The 24,201-nt window shown below is 45.1% G+C and overlaps 2 protein-coding genes across 6 annotated transcripts in view; one reads left to right on the top strand and one right to left on the bottom strand.

Moving 5' to 3' along the window:
• The first annotated feature begins 9,354 nt into the window (after nt 1–9,354).
• twist2 lies at nt 9,355–12,228 on the top strand. Its single transcript, XM_084022679.1, has 2 exons — nt 9,355–10,124; nt 11,684–12,228. Exon 1 carries the CDS (start codon nt 9,581–9,583, stop codon nt 10,085–10,087), a length of 507 nt encoding a protein of 168 aa, XP_083878805.1. The 5' UTR covers nt 9,355–9,580; the 3' UTR covers nt 10,088–10,124; nt 11,684–12,228.
• A 6,538-nt stretch (nt 12,229–18,766) lies between these two features.
• hdac4 (histone deacetylase 4) overlaps nt 18,767–24,201 on the bottom strand; it is a 109,740-nt gene continuing 104,305 nt past the window's right edge. For all 5 annotated transcript variants that reach the window (XM_084022827.1, XM_084022828.1, XM_084022829.1 and 2 more), the window contains 2 exons: nt 24,032–24,173; nt 18,767–23,547 (listed from right to left, as the gene is read on the bottom strand). In XM_084022827.1, the coding sequence (XP_083878953.1) occupies nt 23,508–23,547; nt 24,032–24,173 (182 nt within the window). In that variant the 3' untranslated portion in view covers nt 18,767–23,507. The remainder of the gene's footprint in view (nt 23,548–24,031; nt 24,174–24,201) is intronic.

Raw genomic sequence — 24,201 nt, 5'->3', positions numbered from 1 at the left:
CTGCAGGAACACGGGGCGCCCCGAGTGTGGAGATGGCAGCAGGGGAGGAGGGTTCAAGGTTTCTTCCTCCCCTCCTCCTCCTCCTCTCCCTCTCTCTCTCTCCACATGTCAAAGACAGACGGCCGGGCATCTGCAGACTTCTCATCGGGTCACACACCTCAGGCTTTCTCAACCTCACCCACTCCTCCGTCCTGCGTGGCTTTTAATATTCTAATTCTCTGTTGACTGGTAATTGAGAGCCGTTGTTTCTCGGGGCTGGGGAGGGGAGAGAGGGTTGGCATTGTTTACCCCCCCAAATGGATGGCACTTGTCACACAGAGAGAGGGAGAGGGAAGGGTGGAGGGCACACTGGCATGAGGCTGAATGCGCTATAAGGAAAGGGGGCTCATACTTCTGCATGTAGCGCTCAAGTGTTTTCTGGACTGCCGCTCATTAGCCTGCGGGTCGATGTGTTAAAAAGAGGCCTTGATCATGGAAATGAGACAATGGGCGTGAGAAGCAGAGCGGGGCGGTGTGTTTTAGCATGTCAGGTGCTGCATCCGAACACGGCAAGTAGGCTAAACAGTGCTGCTCGCTTCATCTATCATCTGCTGTATTTATTTATTTATTTATTTTCATTTATTTATGACATTTCTTGGACTATGTATTTATTGTTCTGTGGTGTAAGATATGTGAAAGTGAGAGAGCTTATCTGTGATAGTTTTATGAATTTGTTAACGGTGATCAGGTCATAAAAAGCCTCCCTACCTTCTCCACTTGATTCCTGCTGGTTTCCTGAATCAGTCCAGCGACCTCCACATCATCCGTCTCCGTCCCTGATTCTCCTTTCCTGTGAGAGTAACAGATGACTCAACACACACACACACACACACACACACACACACACACACACACACACACACACACACACACACACACACACACACACACACACACACACACACACACACACGTTTGGATGGATGTTTCTCACCTCATAAATGTAGTCAACGCTTCGGGACGGCGAGTCCAGGTGGAGAGCTCCGCTGACCACATGACCCGGATCTGGGCTTTAATCTGATGGATGGACTGCTGCTACGACACAAACCTCAATGTTGCTCTTAAACACGACAAAGGGATTTCATGTAGAGGTTGAAAATCCTGAAATCTTAAATATTCCTAACTCATAGTGCTATGACAGTATTTATAATAATTATATTATGGTGATATATGTGGAACATTAAAAAAACATCTTTAACTTTGTTCATTTTGCCTCTTTTCTCTTATTCGGCAAATTAATTACACTGAAAAAACAAACTTGATAGTAAAAAAGGGAACTAGATGAAGTGATGAATTAAACAAAATGAACATCTGCTGTCAATACAATTTCACTGTGAAATGAAAAAAAATCAATTCGGGAGAGCAGAGGGCAGATACTTACACAGTATTATTATTATTATTATGTGTATTATTGACAATAAATTCATATTTAATTATTTTAAACATATCCCAGTTGTCGGCAGGCAGTGTATCGTAACGTGTCATCATCTCCCGATGATGCTGTATGGCTCGGTGGTGCTTTATGCTAAAATGCTAAATTCAGCATGTCTGACAGAGGAGTCGCCCCCTGATGGCCAGCAGACAGAACGCAAGTATAAGGCACTGTGTGCGCACTGCTTTTACAGATGTCACAGATGTCACAGATGTTGCTCCTGCTGGACTGCAGCAGGATGTGGGTGACCCCTGGGTCCCTCTAGTGGAATTAATTGGCTAAATCTAATTAGGAGATTTGTGTCAGAAGTTCATCATTAACTGGCTTCCAGGTCTGATATTTGTTAAACACAAAACTAACTCATTTGAATTCTAAATTAAAATGAACAATAATTCATATTAATATAGAAGAAGTTGAGCATTAAAGTTGTAACACTCCTCTGTATTTTAGAGATAACAAAGGAATTATTATTAATAATATAAAAAAAATAATATTATTGTTTTGATGTATTTTCTAAATTAATCTAAAAAAAATTCAACACTCCATTTACATATGAAGCTAAGATGCAGTTAAAGGCTCCAGAGAAAGCTTCTTTTTATTCGGTCGTCAAACAATTTAATTATTGGTTTCTATAACTTTAATTTATGAATTCAAGAAAGAAACATTTAGAAACTCGATGTCATGTATTTGGTGTGGGATCCTGAGCCGTCAGAGCCAAACAGCTCTGAATACCATTCAGATGAGATGCAGCCAAGCGGAAAGTTTTCGGGGGCCAGAATGAGTAAGAGTCTTCCAGTCTGCGGACTGCATCAAGATTCCTCCTCCGTTTATTGATTTAACATCCGGCACGCTTCCACCGACAAACACAGCGAGGCCTGCTCTGCCATCGGGCGGCAGGTGTGTTTATCACGTCGGTGGAACTGCTGGCGTCCGGGGGTCTCACTAGTAAATATAATTAGTGCATCACGTCCTGTTGGGACGATGGAGGCGTCGGAAAGGTTGAAAAGCTTTCAAATTGGAAAATACATTTACATTTACGTTTAGGGCATTTAGCAGATTATTTTGTCCAAAGCGACTTCAATAAGTACATTTGTCAAAAGAAAGAAACCACTACATATCATTGCTGATAAAGTAAGAGCTAAAAAATAGAAACAAGTGTTCGGTCTGAGTAAAGTAGTAGCTGTGCAGCAAGAACACCTTAAGAACAACAGAGCTATGATCTAAGTGCTATAGGTAAGAACATAGAAGTGCTTTTTTTGGGGGGTGGGGGGTAGTTGTTAGTGGGTCATGCTATGCAGAGTCAAGGTGAAGTCTGAACAGGTGATTCTTGAGCCTTTTTTGCACCTTTTTATATCACAAATATATCAAAAAATGTGCTTACTTGGAAGGTTTTAAGGCTTGAGGTTGAAAATACCTCATAAATATCACTTGATCCATAAACTACATTGTTTTTAGGGGGAAACACGGTGATGAGATCTTACGGGTCCTTTCGAGTACGCTGCTAACGGCTCTTACAGCTCAGCGACGTATCATTGAGGTTCCTGTTGCTTAAAGTGCTTCAATACGTTGCATCTCCGATGTAGAAGCATCCTTGAAGAGGACTTCACTGAGCCCTGATGTGAGGGACCGTCTCAGTGTTCATCTGTGTTCTCTTGAGTTTTGTCTCAATGCAACAAGCTAAAAAACACACTTTAGCTTCACAAACATCCCATACAAAATATTATTATGTATATGTATATACATTTGTCGCTAGCAACAACTTGCGCTGGTTTTCCTTTTCTTACGAGATATTTCAAATTGTGCAGATTCCCACACGTCTGCTGACAAATACCGTTTTTTTACTCTCAAACTAAAAGAAGTGAAACCCACAATAAGTACAAATAACAAACCAGTCTAAAAAAACAACCCCCCAAAAAGCGCTGACTCCCCAGAAGCCTTACACCCTTCACTCATCGCCATGGCGACCCAGTGTGTTGGCACTTTAATAGCTGTGAAACTCCAGTTAAATAGCTCACCTGTTTTTCTCGTTACGGCTCGTCTTCACGAAAAACCTCTCCTAGTGTGTGTCTGTGTGTGTGTGTGTGTGTGTGTGTGTGTGTGTGTGTCTGTGTGTGTGTGTGTGTCTATGTGTGTGTGTGTGTACAATGTGTCCCAGGGGCCGGCACTCGAAGGCCCCTGAACGGTGGGGGGGCCACGCATTTGAAGCCTTCTCAGATGAGCACTGGAACATTCAATAATGTCCTCCGTGGATTAGAAGTGCGCCCCCCCCTGGTGGCCCGAGCAAATAAACAGGGTCAGCATGAAATATACATTACACCGCTCTGAGTGGAGCTTCATAAATCATTCCTCTGGTTTGGGCCACACAGAGGGGATCACCGGCCCTGCAGCTTCAGTCTGGACCACGAGTCGGGGTGGGGTGGGGGGGGGGGGGGGGGGGGGGTTGTTAGTGACACAGGTGACACCGAGGGGGTGACGGTGTAAACACCACCCCCGTGTTGTTGACATCGAGGCGATCTTCACCCCCACTTGTCCCCGAAGGCCAATCAGCAGAACAAACAGCGGCACTGTTTGCCCTGCAGCACAGTCTAGCCGGGGGGGGGGGGGGGGGGGCACCTGGCTAAAGACCCCGGGCCGAGCCGCCATGCTAACCTTGGCATCCGGGTCACAAGTGCAGCACTAATTACCTGGCATTATTTGAGCAGGAGGGCTGCACCATCAGACAGTCCCTCTGTCATTTGTTCTGCAAATTTACTCTGACCCTATCAAACAACACACACACACACACACACACACACACACACACACACACACACACACACACACACACACACACACACACACACACACACACACACACACACACACACCTGGTTAAAGTTCAGATGCTGGAAGTCGTACATGCATAATGAATATAATTGTGTTATAGCCGACATAATTGCTCTGGCAACGCTGTTTTTCGTAACTGTCAGGTCGGTGAAGTGCATCTGAGTTGAGGGTTGACTTTAAGGCCGAGAGATCCTTCTCTCTCTTTCTGGGAAAACCGGTGAAATAAACAGCCGAGTCGGTGTGAGCGCCCTCCACAGGTGATCCACGGCAGAGCGGGCCTTTATGGTACGGCGGTTAGATTCGACTAGACCTGTCCACATGTCAGAGTGAGTGTGAGCTCCACGCCACGTGTGTGTGTGTATGTGTATGTGTGTGTGTGTGGGTGTGTGGGTGTGTACTGTATATGCAAGTTGGGTTTAAAAGAAGTACGTAAACTAAGTACATAACTACGTAAAACACGTCACAAACATCACTGACTTCAAGATAACATAGTAACCCGGCCTGCTGGCTTGTGTGACCTGTCTCTCTCTCTCCCTGTCTCTCTCTCTCTCCCGCCCCGTGTGGGTTTTTATATCATCTTACTCAGCGTTTTCTCAGAGCGTCTCATAATGACGCTGAAGGCCTCGACTGTCGGTATTTCACCTCCTGGGAATGAACGACGCTGCCTTTTTGATGCTTTGATATTTCCCTGCTTGGTTTTTATGAACATGTAGTATATTGGAGCTACGCTTCATACCTAAAACATACAGCATGTGCCTGAAACGGACGCAGCACTGTATATCACCATTTCTCGACGCACCCATCTCCCATCGGGTGTGAAGCCTTGAAGGGCTGCACTTCAAAGCTCGGCCTGTTCATTGGACGGCTATAACTCTGCAGGGCAGCGGGGCAGAGTCAGGTACTGAGCATGCAGGTTTTTTGGGGTGGTGGTGGTGTGTGTGTGTGTGTGTGTGTGTGTGTGCATGTAGGCCCTGCTTCCCCCCCCTCCATCTCCACATATCAAAGCCAACCCTGACAGTGGGGGTCTCAGGCAGCCTGGGCTCCTTTCCACACAGGAGACAAAGCAGCGAGCAGCGGAGTCTGCATCGTATTAAACAAAGCCTAAATGCTTCAAGCTGTTACACACTCCCCAATGAAACCTTTATGAAAGGGCCCCTAATGCGATTTCAGAAACACCTTGTCATCAGCCCCAGGGCAGCAGAAAGGAGAAGTGTGGATGTATGAATGAATGGGCGCTTGGCGTTACCGAGTTACTGAAGAATGACTCTATGAGTGGAGGTGCCTATGGTTTTATTGCCCAATATGTACCTTTCACCGATATTGCCTGTTGCTTCATTCACTGTCGAGGCCTCGGCTAAACAGGCCTTTATTAGAAGCACCGCCCCGCGGCTCATCATGCTAAACGATGCTTTTTTTGTTATTTCAGATAAATATAAAGTCTGGCTATACGTCCGGACGCCTGAGAACGACACGAGGAGCATCGAAGTATAATCAGCGAGGGAAGAAAACAAAGCTGATTGATACCATTGTTCTTTTGAAGTCCTAATGACTTGTTTTGTCATATAAAGTCTGCAATGTTCTTCGTACGTACTAATTTGACAACGACTTCCGAGCACCGTCGAGTCTGACGTGCGAGTTCTTCTTCAGATCCGACTCGTGAGTCACATTTTCACAACTTACTGGAAAAGAATGCAATAAAACCGAAAAAAGCTTTTGTTCTTTTTTTTGCTTGTCAAACCAGTGCACTTCTTGGAGAAGTTAGAAAACCAGTAAAACTAAGTAATTCTGTTGATTATTAGATATTTGTGATACCATGAAAGAAGAAGATCTGTGCAGTCATTTTTAATATTTTAATTTTCTCGGCATTTGCATTCAAGCTTATTTTATTTCTTGCTTCTTGCAGACATTAATCAACCTGTATAGCATTTTATTTAGTCACCACACCCGTTGGCCACTGTGTAAAGATAATGAGTCTGAAACATGTTTCATTCAAGCACAATTCATCGCTTTATATTACCTTAGAAATCCTGCAATTCTGTGCAATGAATACCAGCTGGGCCTTTTTCCTCTGGTGAACATCTTTGGTTCATCTTGAATCACTTTCTGACACACACACACACACACACACACACACACACACACATGCACATATGGAAAGACAGATGCACACATTGCATCCAATAATCAGATGATAATGTATACTGTACACAGGCTTTAAAAGCTTCAGATCCTCTCGCCAAGATCATTCGGGGTGAGCCTCACGAGTGTTGGCGGGGGTTGAAGTCAAAGGTAACCGACGCTGGCGGGCACATGGACAGTAAAAAACCCCACTCATCGCCGCCTCTAACAAATCATCTCTTCCATAACTTCTCTCACACTGACAGATCAAAGCCGAGACGCATCCATACATTTGACCTCTGAACTCAGACTCTCGCCTTCTTCTTTTCTTCTCCTCTCCCCGAAACAACCTGTTTTTCGTCTCTCGGCACCTCTCCGCCTCGCTTCTAGTCTCGCGTTGCTCCTTTCCTGTTTACGAGGTGCATGTAAAAGGACGTGCATGGTGACAAGGAGGTTTTTTTCAACCGATGCGACAGCAGAAAGGATCCTGGTCCTGCGTGAGGCCGGGTCCTGGACTCATGTGGAGCTGGTTTGTTGAAGGTGTGGGAGAGACGGAGGTACGTCACCGTGAGTTACGGCCCGAGCTCATCTTTGATCTGAGAGGTCAGCGTTCTTCCCCGTCTCTCACTCTCACCTCATTTCCCTGTCTTTGCCTGTCTCTCTGGCTCTCAGGGGGTTCTTGCGAGAACCACAGAAGACCTGAGAAATCCTCTCCAGAGAGCGTTGGGGGAGATAGACATGATTCAACGGCCGACATCCGCTGAGGATAAAAGAGCAAATGAGCCAGCGGCTTCCGCTTATGGATATGACGACCTTTAAGATCCCACTTCAAAAGGTTTTCACAGACTTTGCTGAGCTACGCTAAGTCGCTGGTCGTCCACCTTCTTCCTGTCGAGGACAGATATGATTAAAGGGACAGTCCGCCCCCCGAATCTAAAATGTCCCTCCGACCTGTAGTGCTGTTTAACAATCAGGAGTGGCTCGTAGTGAGTTTCCTGCTTCAGGCTCGAGAGAATGCATGTTAAAGTATTCAAGCTTCATCACATCACGGTGGTGGAATACGATCGGGAATTCATTCTAATCAGTCGGAGACTTTGGATACGAGCTAGCTTATCGTTGCCCGGAGCATGTACAGTGGATGGAAACGTGCTCTTTCTCTGCTTGTGTGTACGCGGGGACCCGACCTCAGACGCTGCGCAGCATCAACCTCTCACTCTGCAAGTCAGAACCTTCTCCCCCGGGCCCGGAGGCCTCCTGCAGCTGAGCCGGGGAGCAGGAGGTCAGAGGGCATACCGAGGGAAAGTGTGTGTGTGTGTGACTGTGTGTGTGTGTGTGTGCTCCTGTGCATGTTCCTCCTTTCATGCAATGCGACGCACTTATTTGACTTTCATTATGTTGCACGTGTGAAACATTATAAAAGGAGGTAGATCAGTGGAAATGGGAGCACACTTGGACCTGCATGAGGCATGCCAGGGTCTGAATTACTGTAAGAGCTCTGGCACCGGGGAAAAGTAGTGTGACAGTCGCCATTACCAGGGGGAACCCGAAAACACAAAGCAGACCAGGGTTTCCTGTAGGCCAAGGGGGAGCTTTCAAGGGGGAAAATGTCCCAATACCAAGCGAGCACTCATGGCTATAAACAATGTTGTGCAGCGTTCAGGTTCTGCCCCATTTACAGAGACCAGTCTCCCCGGACCGGGACCAGCACACAACACGGTGCACAGTCCAGATCCTGCAGTTTGATTATATTCAGATACTCCCGGTGAACTCAAGTGTAGACGCTGGAGTGTGAATTAACTAAATTGCTTCCTAATTAGAGGCAATTATTCAGTTCAATGTGAGTCACATTAAACAGTCGAGGCCTTGTTTCCTCCATCAGGAACATCAGAGTTATGTTTTGTGTGAATAGGCTACTGTACAACAAAAAGATGAAATATGTCCTTTAAAACAAGCATGTATTAATATTCATAAAGAAACTATTACATATTTGATTCAAGAAACATTGAAATCAAGAGAGGTGATGTGTTTTTACAAGAAAAATAAAGGAACAGGCTGTAGCCAAAGACACAATATAGAACCGCAGGAACCTCTGGAGTTCAGCTGATTTGGACAAACGTTTTGGCAGCGGATGAATTCAGCTGCGTAACGTGAGCCACCTGCGCGCGCGCGCGGCTCCGCGTGGGGAGAAAACACGACATGACAGATGAAGAGGTGGACTCGCTGACGAAGCGCACGGAGGGACCCGTCCGCTGGAGAGGCGTCCAGCAGGAACCGGAGAGCTCCTCGGTTAGTTTAAGCCTGCTTCCTGTTTGACTTCCACATTATAGGAACTGTGAGCGCGCGCGCGCTTTGATTCGATTACGCACCAAGCGGATTGATTTTCACAACTCCGATGGAATCTGTGCGTAAAGGCGCAGAGCGCATGCTCCGCACCGGGAGAGGGGAGACATAGAGGGCCTATTGGCTGCACATGGAGGTATAAAAGGCCCCGCAGAGAGCGGCTGGACTTTGTCACACAGCTGAGGTCCAAACTCAGCTTTTACTCTTCTTTTTTATGGGAGGATTTGTTTTGAGGAAATAAAATTACAAAAAAATACTTCTCATATAATATGATCACCAAATGATTCAAGATTAATACAATAATAATATGTAAAAAAAATAAATAAATAATGTGTAATAATTTAACCCATAATTAATAAGATGATGAATTTGGTTTCTATAATTTAAATAAAGCCCGTTTGATGATAAAAAAAAAAGACTGCCTGAGAAATCTGACCGTAAATCAGCGTCTCGGTCTCAGTCTGGACCCCAGCAGACACATGAAACCAGGACTGGTCCCTCCTGCTTATTAGCGGGCCGAGACGCGCACTAGCTCCCCCTCCGCGCTCCAAAGCCCTCCCCTTCCACTCTCAAAACTATTTAGCATCTGAAACCGGGATAAAGTTTCCAAAAAAATTGAAGGGAAAAAACGTCCTGCGTGAGGAGAAGCGTGCCAACCTCCGAGTTTGAAAGTTTCTCCCAAAAGCAAGGGGCGCAAGAGCGCGACGCATCCCTCCTCATCTTTCACGGATATCTACACATGTTTTTCATTGCTTTTTGGTAACCACGGCTGCAAAGGTGGACGACGTGTTTTCTGCTCTATCCCTGCATTTCTTCAAGAAAGAAATGGAAGAGGGCTCCAGCTCTCCGGTCTCCCCTGTGGATAGTCTGGTGACCAGCGAGGAGGAGCTGGACACACAGCAGCAGAAGCGCTTCCCGACCAAGAGGAGACCGAGTAAGAAGTCCAGCGAGGACAGCAGCGGCGGCAGCAGCGGCAGCCCCGGCGCCGTCAAGCGGGTCAAAAAGCAGAGTCCCATCAGCAACCAGTCGTACGAGGAGCTGCAGAACCAGCGGGTCCTCGCCAACGTCCGGGAGAGGCAGCGGACCCAGTCCCTGAACGAGGCCTTCTCGTCTTTGCGCAAAATCATCCCCACGCTGCCGTCGGACAAACTGAGCAAGATCCAGACGCTGAAGCTCGCCTCCCGGTACATCGACTTCCTCTGTCAGGTGCTGCAGAGCGACGAGATGGACAACAAGATGTCCAGCTGCAGCTACGTCGCGCACGAAAGACTGAGTTACGCGTTCTCCGTGTGGAGGATGGAGGGCGCCTGGTCGATGTCAGCATCCCACTAGCACCGAGGGGGAGACCTTCACTCACAACGCCAAAGCGGTGGGTACCACACACCGAAACCTCATTTCTTATTAAGTATCTGATGAATTATTGTGCAACAAGGGGAATTAATAAGAATATTAACTAAATATATATTTAACGAACAGGGTGATCTACATTCATAAGTTATTACTGGGAATGATTTATTTTTTCCAGGAGGTTAAAAGGATAAAAACGCTCGTGCGTAAATTTAAACCCACACGCGCATGGGGGTGACAGACTTCACACCGAGGCCGCAGCATCTTTCCGCGTCTGTAGCATCCGGGTTGGATTACCTGTCAAAACATATGAAAGCTTCCGGTCTGCGGATAAAAAGGGACGTTTATTCTAAAGGATTAGACGCAGGAAGTAGGCGGATTAATAGAACAATAAATAATACTGTGGGGTCTTGAATGCCAGAAACGCGTTAAATCAGCCTGTTGTGAGTTTTTTATTCAGCCCTCTTTAACATCATTTCATAATGTGTGGGGTAAAAAGAAAAGGCACTGGGCCGCATAAAGCGCAGCTGTAGTGCCACAATAATAGAGGCTTTCCTGTGTGGAGACCGCAGGAATGGGCAGCTCGGCTGGACATGAAAGTTCAGACCATAAAAACAAAGAGGCCCGCATTAGGAAGCACTCGGGATTTGGTCACGTTATTTCATTTCATTTTTAAATTTTTAAAGAGATTTTAGGGAACTAAACGCGCAATTTGATAACAGGAGCTCTAAATGATGACATCACGACCAAGCGATAATAAAAACACCCTGTTTGTCTTTTTCAAGTCTGTTTGAGCTTTTTTATAAGAAATACCAGTAATGATGCTTTACAAAATAAAAGCACGGCGGTGTAATTGAAGGGTTTGACTCGTGGGGTTGAAATAATAGAGGAGCCGGGTTTGTTTGGTTCTCCTGGGCCTGACGTGTAGTTAGCAGACCGCCCATCAGCAGGAGGCTTTGTTGTCTTGTAAACCGACCCTGGTGTGTGTGTGTGTGTGTGTGTGTGTGTGTGAGGGGGGGGCAACCAGCTTCACTGCAGTGATTTGTTTAGGCAAAGTCAATTTGAAGGCTAGAGTTTAATTGAACCCTGTGGAACGCAGAAGAAAATAACTTTAAATGTGGCACACATCAATGAAATGTTACTCATTTTGTTGCATAGGGGAAATAATAAATACCAAGAATGCACACAGGGAAAAGGCAGCCCTCACTGATGCAGCCCCTGTCTCTGACTCTGCTTAGTGTTGCTCTGAGGAGTTACCTGCTGTTGCTGCAGGACTCTCCACTAAACCACATTTACTCAGGTGTTTCAAAGTAAGAGCTCGTGGATTTCCCTGCAGCTGCAGGACGACGTTGAAACCCAGAAACACTCCCTGCTTTTTTACTTCACCATATGGTTTTACTCAGCTCGGTGGCTAATCATCGATTCATTAATGACTTCCACCGTGCTCGGAGAGCCGTGGAACAGCATTAAACATCAGATATATATCTGGAAAAACAAAAAAATAAAAATCAATAAGCGTGCATCCAATTAGCCCTGATTTTCTTTGTTTTAACGTGTGTTTTATTTGTCTCTCCACCGCAGACTGTTTACTTCTACAAAGCATGAAGAGCAAAGGGATTATTGAAGAACCCATCGACCTCAGAAGGCACGGCGGAGAGACGTAATGTGACCCACAACTACAAACTCTTTGGGGAGTGTGTGTGGATGCAGATTCATCACACTGCTTCTGACTGGCTGGAGCTGTTTGTGGCAGAGAGGGGGGGGGGGGGGGGGGGGGGGGGCAAAAAGACAGACCTGCAATGTGTAAAAGGCCATAGATGTTATAACTCGGCCTCGATTTCAACAAAAGCCATCCTTTAATCGTTGTTTTTTTACGTTTTTTTAAAAGAAGGATATATATATTTTGTTTCTCAAAGACTTTAAACCAAAGTATAAATATATAGAGATGAATGCATTTTGTACATACCTGTGTAAGTACGCCTATTAGTGTGTAAAGGGACCAATGCAATTTAGAGTCATTTGCTGCATGGATTTGTTTCACCGACTTTTGTTAGCAAGTCTCCAAACTCCGTCCAATGTAAATTTTTTTTTTGCTTATTTATTAAAACACATATTTTTGAACGAAATATGGTTTATTTTTAATTTATTTTTTTGATTCCATCTTTAGATTTTAATCTCTAATAAGAGCACCAGCTGACTGAAGCAAATCCAATTTATTCATTCAAGTTTTCTGCTGAATTTTCATCCAACATCCAACAAACGCAGATTTGGACGAGACTGAAACGTTGGGCTTGTTCAGGTTCTCATGTGGCTGAAACACACAACACACAGTGTTGTTGTTTTTTACTGCTGGGTGAGAGAAAGTCCCCGTTTCTTTTTTTTCTCCAACCCCCCTCCTCTTGTTATGGAAAGAAAACAGCCTTGAAAAAAGAAAAGAAAGGACCATAAAAATACTGCTTCATTAACGGTGGAGGAAATTCGAGCCAGTTTCAAACTCGGCCATATAAAACGCTTGTCCGCTTAAATAACGGGTAATCATTTGAAATGGCGATGCCTTGGGGCCCTTTAACGAGCTGGGAGCCCCAACAACCGCAGATAAGGACAATAACTCTCAGCCTGCAAGTTTAAAAAGAAGAAAAAATCACAACAATAATAGTAAAGCCAGGAAATGGAATAGACGACTGAATAAACCTCTTTGAATGGCCTTTAAAACATTAAAACTACATACATCTCCCTTTTCCCCGACGTAGTTAGATGCAATCTAAACAGTGAAAGGAGTTCATTGTGAGCCGAACTCTGCACTGTTCACATCTTTACTTTCAACCTTAAGCAGCTTTTTTTATCAGCAGCAAAACAAACATTAGATTTTCTACTGGAGTGAAGCTGCATTTGGATCTCAGACCAGGAAAAGGCAGCCAGACGTTCCCCAGGTGGAGAAAAAAAACACAAAATGGTATTCAGTAAAGCATGACGGGTGTAATAAACGCCACATATACAGCACGGCGGTGATGCTATTGTTTTCCACAGGCGGAGCCCAAATGTGCAGCGTTCAGGGTCCTGCCAGCAGGTCCGACTCCCTCAAGGTCGCTGTGGTTTGAAGGGGAAACACCTGCGAGCGCGGTGGCGTTCGACTCCTGCTGCCGCCGATGCACCAAACCCACATTATCCACTTACTTCTAAGAGCTCACACGCATCCCACACCGTCACATAAAAGCATGTATAGCAGGTTGAAATCCTGTGCAGGGATTCAAATCCAGCTGTATTCATTTCTTAGAGGGAGTGATTTATCCGACTCCGTGACCCCTGGGACCAGATGTAATGTTGCTGGTTCAGGTGTGACGTGGTCCTCCCTGCTCCACGGCAAAGACGGACCGGGGTCCGTGACGTTTGGCACGGTGGTCTCGGACCCCGTCGGGGCCGCCCCCTTTCCTACCTAGGCCGGCTTATCCATAGGAGCCCGTTTGAAACCCGCTCATTATCCCGGGCCCTCACAGCTGAGCGGCACAGAATCACCCGGGGGCCACTGCTCCAGCGGTGCGAGAGATCCAGATGTTTCCCGTAAAAATCAGACGGAAAAAGCTACAAAAATTTAATTTGCAGTAAAAAGGGAATAAAGTAAAGGTTTACACTCCGCGTGCCTCAAACAGGATTCTGTGTTCGTCTGGTAAAAAAAAATAAAAATCCTAAGGTTAGCCTGATCCCACTTTGGAGGCATGAGTGAACTTCCTGTGTGTGTGTGTGTGTGTGTGTGTGTGTGTGTGTGTGTGTGTGTGTGTGTGTGTGTGTGTGTGTGTGTGTGTGTGTGAAGCATGACTCAGACTTTAAATACAAGTCCGGATCTCTTGGATCACTTTGGTCCAACGAGGTGCACGTAATGATCACCGTTATTACATTAAATTATATATATTATATCAAGGACAACATTTATTTATTTGCCTTTTTTTTTTAAAAAGACGCTTGCTTTAAGGGATTCATAATATGGGAACAATTCTATAAAATTGGACTGGAAATAATGAAATACTGGTATATTCGACATCGTTTTGTGTGCTTTTATACATTCTTGAATATTATATTTTTGCTGCTTTACATGTAGAAACAGGTGCTGAATGCACAGTTTACATATAAGCTACGGTGATGGTTACAAATAAGAATAAAACAGGAACGGATTGTCTTTGGCGTCGGTGTTCAGACATCAGACGGCAGCTCTGATGCATTTTGCTCGATGGACACTAAAAGCTCACGTAGCGTAGAGTTCGGAGGATGCTGGCTGGATGAAAAGAAACCAGCAGGTTCTGGCCTTTCTCTTCAGCTGCTCTCCTTCATTCCATCATTTAATCAGGGTCCCTAAGACTTTGATCCTGCACAAGAAGGAGGCCTGGCTGCATTATCACCACGCCTGAGGGCCTTTTTTTTTCTCTTTTAAAGACTTCATTTCTGTGGACGAGGCGGGCGCTAATAATTCCATACATTCACACTTGAATTCAGAATCCTCTGCTAATGAGGATTTAAACCAATCGCTTCCAGCAGGCCTTCTCCTCTCACGGCCTCGAACACACACGACCTCGGAGGAGGCTTCTAAGGCCTAAGAGACTCTCAAACGGCTACTTACCCTCCTCATAGCTGTTAAAGGATCCCTGAGAGAACGGCTTGACCCCTCTTTGGATCCTGGTGTTGCATTCACTGACCCCGTGGAAGGAGAAACCCTGTCTGTTGACTGTAAATAAGAAGATGTGATACCACCGTGTGCATGTGTACTTTCTGCTGGGATCCTGAACGCCTCCATCACACGATCCCTCGGGGTTTCTCTGAAAACAGACAGGAAAATAACAGCGGCCCTGCTGAGTGAATTCACTGGGAGATTTTCCTTCCTAGCGGCGATAACGTGCCTTCCAGAAAAATAAAAACATTATTGTGTCAGACTGTGTTTTTATCTGGCGTTGCCATGTCGACGCAGCCGTCGTGTTGCTTTGGCCGGCGGTCGTTCTAAAAAGGAAACGCGGAGGAGGTGAAATATATTTCATGTTTATGCAGATGTGTGGGATCTGATGACACGCTGTCCAAACCATAAAGTTGTTCATTTGCCGTTTGGGTTGATAACTGGTCTGGGTTATGTTCTCTCTCAAACCCAATAATAGCCTAATAATAATCCTAATAATAAGTGTGAGACCTGCAGTGGGAACGTAGCCTTCAGCCGAGCAGGTTTTTGGAGGAGATGTATGGGAACCGGTCTGCACTGCATTATTCTTTATGTGTTTAACTCGGCCCTTGGCTCCAAGCCATCCAGCACATCTTCTCTTCTGGCGCTGCCTCTTCTCCATCTGGACCCACAAAAACACGCACAACGCCTTCATCCTCCGTCGGTCCTCCACCGGCGTTTCCTCCGCTGGCACAACCTGGAGCTTTTCCAAGAAGGCCGAACTTGAAGCTGCAGCTCCGATTCTTCGTCCACGGAGTCGGAAAATATCTAACTTTAGCATCGGCAAAGTTCGCCAAACAATAATTACAGCTTTTCTTAAACCAGTTCAGATGGAGGGCAAGCTGGAAGACGTCATCTCAGTGAGGAAACGTGGGGGCCCCAGGGCAGCACCTAGGGGCCTCCCGGGACTGGTCTCCCCCCCGTCTGCAGGGTACGGAGGAGACAGACGGCTTGTGGGTATGATGTCTGTGGGGTGACTCTTCATTAGCACCAGTGACGACCACCGGGGTCAGCAGAGGTCAGCGGGTCAGGAGGCAAGTTTTTATTTGCTCACCTTTGTTTTCACTTGAGATCAGGATGCCGTATTAACTCACTAACATCTCATTTAAGCTCCAAATTTCACTGTTTAGTCGAAGAAACCGAGGCGTTTAAAGGGGAGTGCACTTCCAGTTAAGAAAAAAATCAATAAAACTTTACTGAAAACACTCGCAATGACAAAAACTAGACATGATTAGTTTTCTAGACTCTTCTCCAAGATATCAAGTGGATTCCCAGAGTAACATTCAAGCAAAGAAAGGAAAGGAAAATGGCAGTTGCCTATCACATTATGATCTATTTTATAACCATTAGAATCTTTTTCTTTGGAATGAAACGATTCCAACTCAAGGCCCACTTACTTGCTTTTGACCAAATCACATGGTCTTCATTAAAATAATCTTCATGCCGATCCCATGCACTGAGGAAGATAAAAGCCAGTAAGTGGAATCTAAAATTCAAATCAAATGCAGATTTTTTTAAATGTACAAATATAAGATAGTTTGAGGTGAAGATCATTCTCTATCTACGGTTCATGTGTTCCTTATGTTTTACCATCCAGGAGAGAAAAAGAGGAAACAAACACATCTTCTATATCTCATTGCAACTTTCATCTCGTTGTCCTGGTAACCGATTACCCATAATGCCGACTAACGCTTCCCGTTTAAGGCCTCTTCCTCCATCTTTAAGGTGAAGCAGACGACTCGTCTGCAGCATCTGATCTTTGCTTCTCCTCCCGACACCCGAGCCGACAGCGACCCGCGTCGCCGCCCTTTTTCATGTCGGCCGCTCGCCACCAGACTCAACACATACAGTAGCAAGACAAGCAAACGCTGCACGGCTTTTCAAACACACGGCGATCAGAGGTCCCGACCCGACCGGTGGAACCTCCGATGGAAAGAACAGCAAACGCTCACACACACTCCCTCACACATTTCCATTGTTTTCCTAAATCCCTGCTCGGAATAAAATAAATGGAGGGAAACTGAAGATTGAATTTGTTTGAAAAATTTGTCAGCGACCAACTGATTTGTGTAAAAGGCGTTTTCCCCAATCGAGTCATTTCATGGACTCTTAAAAGGCATTCTGCACGTCACTGTTATGATCCAAAGCCTAAATCCTAATGACTCTCATCTGTAATTAGTCGCATGTGTCATCCCAGCAGCTGGCCAAAGCCTCATCGACCATTTCTAGTCCTGCAATTAAAAAAAGAGCGGCGATGAGTGCAGCTGGGAGGCTGAGGTTCTGCTAATGACAGAGCTGGCCGACGACGGCGGACGCTGCGAGAAGACGAGCAAAGCGACGGATGAGAGCCGCCGCACACCAGAATGTCACAAGAGGGGAAAACAGATAGAGGGTTTCTGTTTTTCTTTCTCAGACGTCAATCCTTCCCGACATTTCAGCCCTTTGTTGTGGGCGAGAAGCGGCCATCTTGTGGGTCGGCCTTCAAGAAAGGGGGGAAAGTTCTTCCTTCTCTGACCTGACTTTCCCGAGGGGTCGCAGGAGTTTGGTGTCACCACGCAGCCGAGATGACGAACGCGTGGTCGCGCGGTGAGCTGAAGGTGAGACGGGCAGTCTGCGGGTCACCAGCGCGACCGTTAAAGAGCCCCCCCCCCCAGAAGAGGTCACATTCCCGGCTTTAACGTCATCTCGGTTCCCTCTGGGAGCTCTTTTCAGCGTGTGCATGAGAGTCAATATTGTCCCGATGTCTCTGTTTGACCTGATTATCTCCGGGAGGCCGAGATGTGCTCCTCTTCGTTTGCCCTGCGACACTGCGTGGCGTCTCAGCTCTCCGTGATTTACAGACATCGTGACGAGCTCCACAAAGCCTGAAGGCAGCGCTGGTATTTACATCTCAATTCAAGAGTTTCGACAGGAAAGCGGTGGAATGCGTGTTTATTTGAGGGGAGGCGAGGCGGGATTGGTTTTGTTTGCCTTTGGACTGTTGTCTTATCGTTAGTTCCACCACCATCAGGGATCCGCTGCTGTTTATTTGGACACCAGCTCAGACCTCTGACCTCTCCAAATGGGTGGCTAATCCCAGCGAAAGCTACTGTGGGGCCCTTGTTGCTATTCCTGCAATGCTGCCTCCCTCTGGATTTAAAGGAGAACTCCACAGATTTCATACGTCGAGGTTTGCAGGTCTTTGGGGAGTAAAAACAAGAAGTTAAGTGATGTCTGGTCAGTTGGGTCTGAAGACTTCAAGCTTGAAAATGACCAAACTAAATGATCTGGAGTAAGAGAAATGTGAGATGAGCAGATCTGGAGTCTGTTTCATCTCTAGGGGAGACCAAGACAAGTGGAACAATTCTTTGGTTTTGAACTATTTGGATTCAGATTGTATGTCGGTAAATTGTATCTACATGTCAACAGTAAAGCTTTTATTTGATTAAAGATGTATTGAGGGAGGTCACATTGATCTTGACGTTCGGGCCAGATTTGATTAAATTCCCCTCGAAACAAACAGATTTAAATTCTTTGGCATTAAAAGGTTAAGACAGTATGAGGAAAAAATACTGGAGATGGGGAAAAAATAAATACTTTCATACCTAAAGAATGAGTCTTGGCAGAAAGACGTTGAGAGCGTGAGCCATCAGTTTGTCGTTTGGCAGGCATGCCGGGATCATCACACACCATCTGCATAAAGACTTTCATGGTTCTGTCTTGTTGCTGATTGGTGTAATTTGAGATGTCACAATAGCCCCCCCCCCTGTAAGAGCTGCAACTAGTATAACCAAATCTCCAAGCAACCCCACTGTGCAAAGGTGCATAGTGGGTAATGTTTTCCCATGTTTTCACAATAAGGAAGATGAAATAATAAAAAAAAGGATTATCGTTGATTTTGCTGCATTGATTTTCATCAACAACAAAAAAACCTTCTTGTTGCATCAAACCCAGCAACCGACATCCAACATAAACAAACAGACGTTGCAGTTTTTCCAAAACAATACTTTATATCGTAGATGTCAAAGACAACATGTTAGAGCAAAGGTTCCCAAGAAAAATGTACTATTTCTGTAACAATGGTGGAACAAGTCAAAAAACATAAAAAAAAGAATATGCATTTTATACATATGTAAACCTAGAACTGTTTGTTTTTTAACCACAGTGGTCATAGCAATAACTGGCTTATTTAGTGGAATGGACAACCGTAACGATGACCAGGCAGCTGGATGGAGCCCTTTGATAAGTCCAGATGTGACAAAGAACAAAAAATGTCTTCCCAAAAGTCCACCAAAGTCACATCTTGCCTGGTATATTAAAAAAAAAAAGGAAAAAAGTGTCCATTCTGTTGTCGCAGTTTACAAAGCGTCCCCCTAAAACAAGTTTTCAAGAGTTTTTCTACATAAATACAATAAAATCTATTGTCTGTGTTACAAGTGCTATATACTTTGTTTTTTTTTGCTATTTTTTTTGTTGTTGTAAAATATTCGACAAAGGTCTTCCAGGTTTGATGGTTCCATATCCTAAAAGGTAAAAGCACAACATGGAAAGCACCCAGACTCCCCCAGCAGAAACCAATAAAAAGAGATAAGACAGTTCGGATACAGTGAAAGTACTAACGTCCTTCAGTGCTCGATCCCTTGTGCTGATATGTGGTGTGGGACAGACAGACAGGCAGGCAGACAGACAGGTAGGCAGGGAGACAGTGCATGCGGACATACGGATCATGCAGAGAGAAAAGAGGAATGGAGTGGAGTCGGACCAGGCCTCCTAAATCACCAGCTGTCGGACCGGGCTGGACCGAACTACGAGGGTTAAAACACAAAGATACGGCCCCTCCTAATACGTGGAAATTCTAACAGAATGGAATGTTGCTGCCTTTTTTCCCTCCTTTTTTTTTTGTTTCTGGACATTGTGTTAAGACTAACAGTGAAGACAGACGGTGCTAGTTTTGGCTGCTTTCGTGAAACCAAAGCATTCAGCGTTAGAAACCCCAATGACTGGCATCGCTGTGCAAAAGGTTCTGGGAATCTTCGAGGCCGGGTTTCCGAAAAGCATCTCGTGTCGGCGTCTCCAAGGTAACGTGATACTCGGGATAGCCCTGACTATATGCATTTGTCATCTTCCAACCACAACAATACATCTACATGCATGAAGTATCGCAATAATGTGAATAAAGTCCCGGAAACAAAGTTGTGTAGGTGCATGATATAAAGGGAATGTACAGAAAAATCACATAACCTTCACAAGTTTAAACCATAATGAATAGATCTAAAAATGTGATGCACAATAATGCCCTTCTACAAATGCCTAGAACTTCATTATCTCTCCGGAGCTCAGTTGAAAACCCACTTTAACTGTGACCTCTTGGCCAAACGCAAAAACCACGGAGGAGGTGATTTGCGGTCATGTGACATAAGAGCGGCCTCTCCCAGTAGAGCTCAGATACATCCAGTCAAAATTAGAAATGTACTTCCTTGCTGATTGAGATTTTGGAACATCTCAACCAACATATGGCATCACAATCATAGCTATGTTTCTGTAAGACATGAGCAGGTATTTTTTAGTTTTCTGTGTGGGATCAAACACCTGTTGTCTTCTGGATCTGCTAAACAACGGGCCACGCTGAAACCCGGAGGCATGACTTCACAGGTGAAACACATCACACATGGGAATGAGGTGAATTTAAAGGAATGTTTTGTTCAATTTAAACTGAGGAAAATTGGCCAGATAAGGGAATAAGTGATGATCACGTGACATCATCTGTAAGGCTCATCAGAGTGATTAAAAGGAGATTGAAATACTCCCATCCCACATTTCTTTTTGAACTTGTAAACCTTTAAGAAAGAGAGGAAACACTTTTGAGATGTGTAGAACAAAGATTTTGAATTTTAGTACCACATTTCTTGAAATACTAAAACTTTATAGGTGGCAGCCAAAATGTGTGGATTTCTACAAAAATATCTCGAAACATTTACCAAAATAAAAAAGTGGAATGATATGAATATGTGCCTGAATGTGAGGCTGATTGGAGGGCGATGGCACACCTACTGTAACAGCGTTATGGTACCAATGGGATGGATGAAACCAAAAACTAGTCATCGGTGCTGAGAGACAAAAAGACAACCAGTTAAATGCTACTCAACACGTAACCAAGGACTGTAACCAAGGACAATAAAGGGGGCCTTCAGAAAGACCCTAAAAAGGGCCGACTGTGTGTAGGCCAATGAAAAACCATCGATTCCAATACCAACTTCAAAAACAAGATCGTAGTCTTTCATTATGTATAGATATAGATATATATATATAATATACTCATTTCTTTTCATATATAAATCTACTATAAACAGACAGTAAATACACAATTGTCCATTAATTTACAAAGTAGAAACATTTGCATCCCAACCCTCCCAGAAAACACCCCCCTGAACCCAGAAAACACACGTAGAGTCCACTGAAACAGGATCTGAAGCATCTCCTGCTGTGAAGTATGTCAGCTTTACAACGTAACACAGAGAAACAGAGAAGAAGTCCACTGAGAGGGAAGCAAAACCAGAAGAAGATGGAGAAGAGACTCAACTAAAGGAAAGTAGTCATTGACGAATGTGTGTGTGTGTGTGTGTGTGTGCGTGTGTGTGTGGCAGGAATACTCCGGAGATCGATGTCCTATGTACAGTAAACAACAGTAAACACCCCCGGCACTCTGTTTCCTGTTCACTGACCAAATCCATTAAACATGATTAGTTGGAGACCAAACGAAGGTGAGGGGAAGGTGGTCGCCCCCGGGGGGCAAACACAAGTTGGAGGGATGGTTCCAGAGAGGAAGTCCACGTCTGCACACTGGGAAAGGTTGCTCTTTAACCTGTCTAGGCTGGTAGCTGGTGTGCTGTATAGTCTAGTAGGGTTTGGATAGATAGGCTAGGTGATGCATTTTAGGAGCATGTTAGATATATTTGTTGAAATTCTCTTTACATCAATAAATTAAAGACAAAAAAATGAGTCTTCCACAAGCTGCTACCTCGGCATGTTTGTTGTTGACATTCATATTGATCATTTTGGAGGTATTGCTGCTTTCATTGGGAAAGAGTTTGCAACACTGGGATGGGATAAACAGGTGGAAACTTTAAAGAAAACTAGCTTTGTCTGGTTTCCCAAATGTGAACTACAAAAGCTTTGGAGTTGGTCCAGAACCAAGCATTATTAAGCCAAATTAAGTATTAATATATCTATATCTGATTCCAAATCCTACAGATTTGATAAAGTATTCCAATTTAATAAAATGCTGGGGGGTGGATTCAGCATCCTGAGCAGAAATGTGGGCTACATGTGGCGTTCAAAGTATGACTGTTGTTCTCCCCACCAGCTGGGTCACTGGTCAGGAGGAAAAGGGCCATAAATAAATAAAACCACTCTAAAAAAATGTGTGTATACACTCCAATGTATAAAAAAAGGGCAGCTTGTGCGTGGTTGTATACGAGCAGATGTACACACACCTGCCTCGGAGCACCTGGGCAGCAGATGTGGGACCGGAGAAGTCAAACCAGCTGTGAGCCCATGCAGCCCTGGAACACCCCTCTGGAATATCCCAGGTGGTTTGGTCACCGTTACCACGGAGACACAGTGGTGTTAAATAGAGGGGGCTTGTTCAACACGTTGGCTAGTAGAAGAACAGTAATTCCCCTCATTAATCTGCAGACAGAAACAGATTTTAATGGAGAAATCCAGCATGCTTTGGCTTCAATATTGTCGAATACGACGTACAGTTTTAAAAGTAGTCTTCTCTTGAGAACATATGATACCTAACGGATCTGATATATGGTTCCACTGAATAATACTAATCCCATGTAACTTCCCTTTTAAACTGAACCACCTCCAACTTATGGCCGGGAGCTACACCTTCTAAAAATAAAGATTAGAGAAATGAGGAGGAAAGAGGGAAAGATGGAGGTACAGGGAGAGACAGCAGGCTGCTTGCAGGGAATTATAGGTTTACATGCCATGGTGCTCCAGTCTATGTGCCAACAACATGCAGGCATCCGACGTCTTGCCAGGCGAGAAATGTTTAAGGGGATCCAGGAGAAGAGGCCTCGTTCCAAAACCTGGATTTTTTTTTTTTAAGGCAAAGCTCTTTTTGTAGAGTTCAGAAAATCCACCAGGTTTGAAAAAAAAGGCACAAACGCACAGTCTCACTGTCAGTCATTTTGGAATCAGAACACCTGCTGATCATCTGTAATCTTCTGCCGCCTCGGTAAACTTGAAAGAAATTGGACCACTTTGTTGCGTTCATCCGGATATCTTAAAAGATCAGGAATGATTCGTCCGTAAAGCAACAATCACATTCGCTCCGGTGGTTTGTTGTTGAAAGTGTGAAGATGACGATACGAGCACAGACAGAACAGAAGGATAAGAAAGGTAGACGGGTCGTCCGTGTGTTGGTTTCCAACTGGCATCCAAAAGTACATCTCGTCTGTATTTGAAAGCACTCAAGGTTGTTATTGTGGGATGGTCGAGTCAGTCCTCTCACATCCGAGGTCTTGAAGAGGCAACACGATGTACCGCTGGTCGCTGAACGCATCGCTCCCGTTGCCTCTGAGCACCACTTTCATGTCAGCTCTGCCCGTCCTCTCTCCCGTGATAAGGGGGTGAGACGTTTCAATTGAGGCCGACTGGATGAGGACGCCGTCAAAGATAAGGACTCGTCTGAGTGGTCAAAATGCTCGGGGTGTTTCTTTACAAAGCAGCTTCCTCTTCCATCGGCTCCTCTTCAGCCCTGGGGAAAGAAATATCGCTGTTTCATTATTTGCCTACAGCACCACAACTGGATAGTTAGCTGGTTAGCTTAGCACAAACACAGGAAACCATTAAAAACAGCTAGCACCTCTTAAAAGGGAATATTTTACGTGGATGTCCAACCAGTGTTGACGTTGATGGTGGTCAATTGAAGCAATAAATTCCTCAGAGTGTGCTAATGGCCTGGTTGGACATCCGCATATAAAAAAGGTGCTGAATTTCCCTTTAAGCGCTCTAATTATAGGTTACATTTCATTTGTTTAATCAAAGTGTGCTTTTAAAGGAGGGTTATGTGCCAAGTCACTTTATGGACCCTGGTCGTCACGGGCAACCAAGAGGACCAGGAGAGTGGTACAGATTTTCTTGCCGAACTCACGGCAACTTTACGAAAATGTTAACTATTCAAACATACATAAAGGTCCACCATCTATTGAGAACTACGACGCATAGACAACACTGTGCACCTCTTTCCAATGTGCTTGTTGGCGACGGACAACGACGCCATGGCGGAGACGGTCTCGGCTTCCTCTGCGTCCCTCTGAAGGGCTTCGCTCAGCGAGCACCCGAGCGTGGAGGCGGAGCGCTGCAGTGAGCGCCAGTATTTACCTACAAAACAGGACAGGGTTGACAAGTG

Source organism: Eutrigla gurnardus, assembly GCF_963514095.1.
Source record: "Eutrigla gurnardus genome assembly, chromosome: 12".
NCBI lineage: Eukaryota > Metazoa > Chordata > Actinopteri > Perciformes > Triglidae > Eutrigla > Eutrigla gurnardus.
This window is presented reverse-complemented; position numbering and strand designations above follow the sequence as displayed.

Excerpts from the sequence above, each read along its gene's own strand:
- twist2 (XM_084022679.1), top strand. The coding sequence starts at position 9,581 with ATGGAAGAGGGCTCCAGCTCTCCGGTCTCCCCTGTGGATAGTCTGGTG.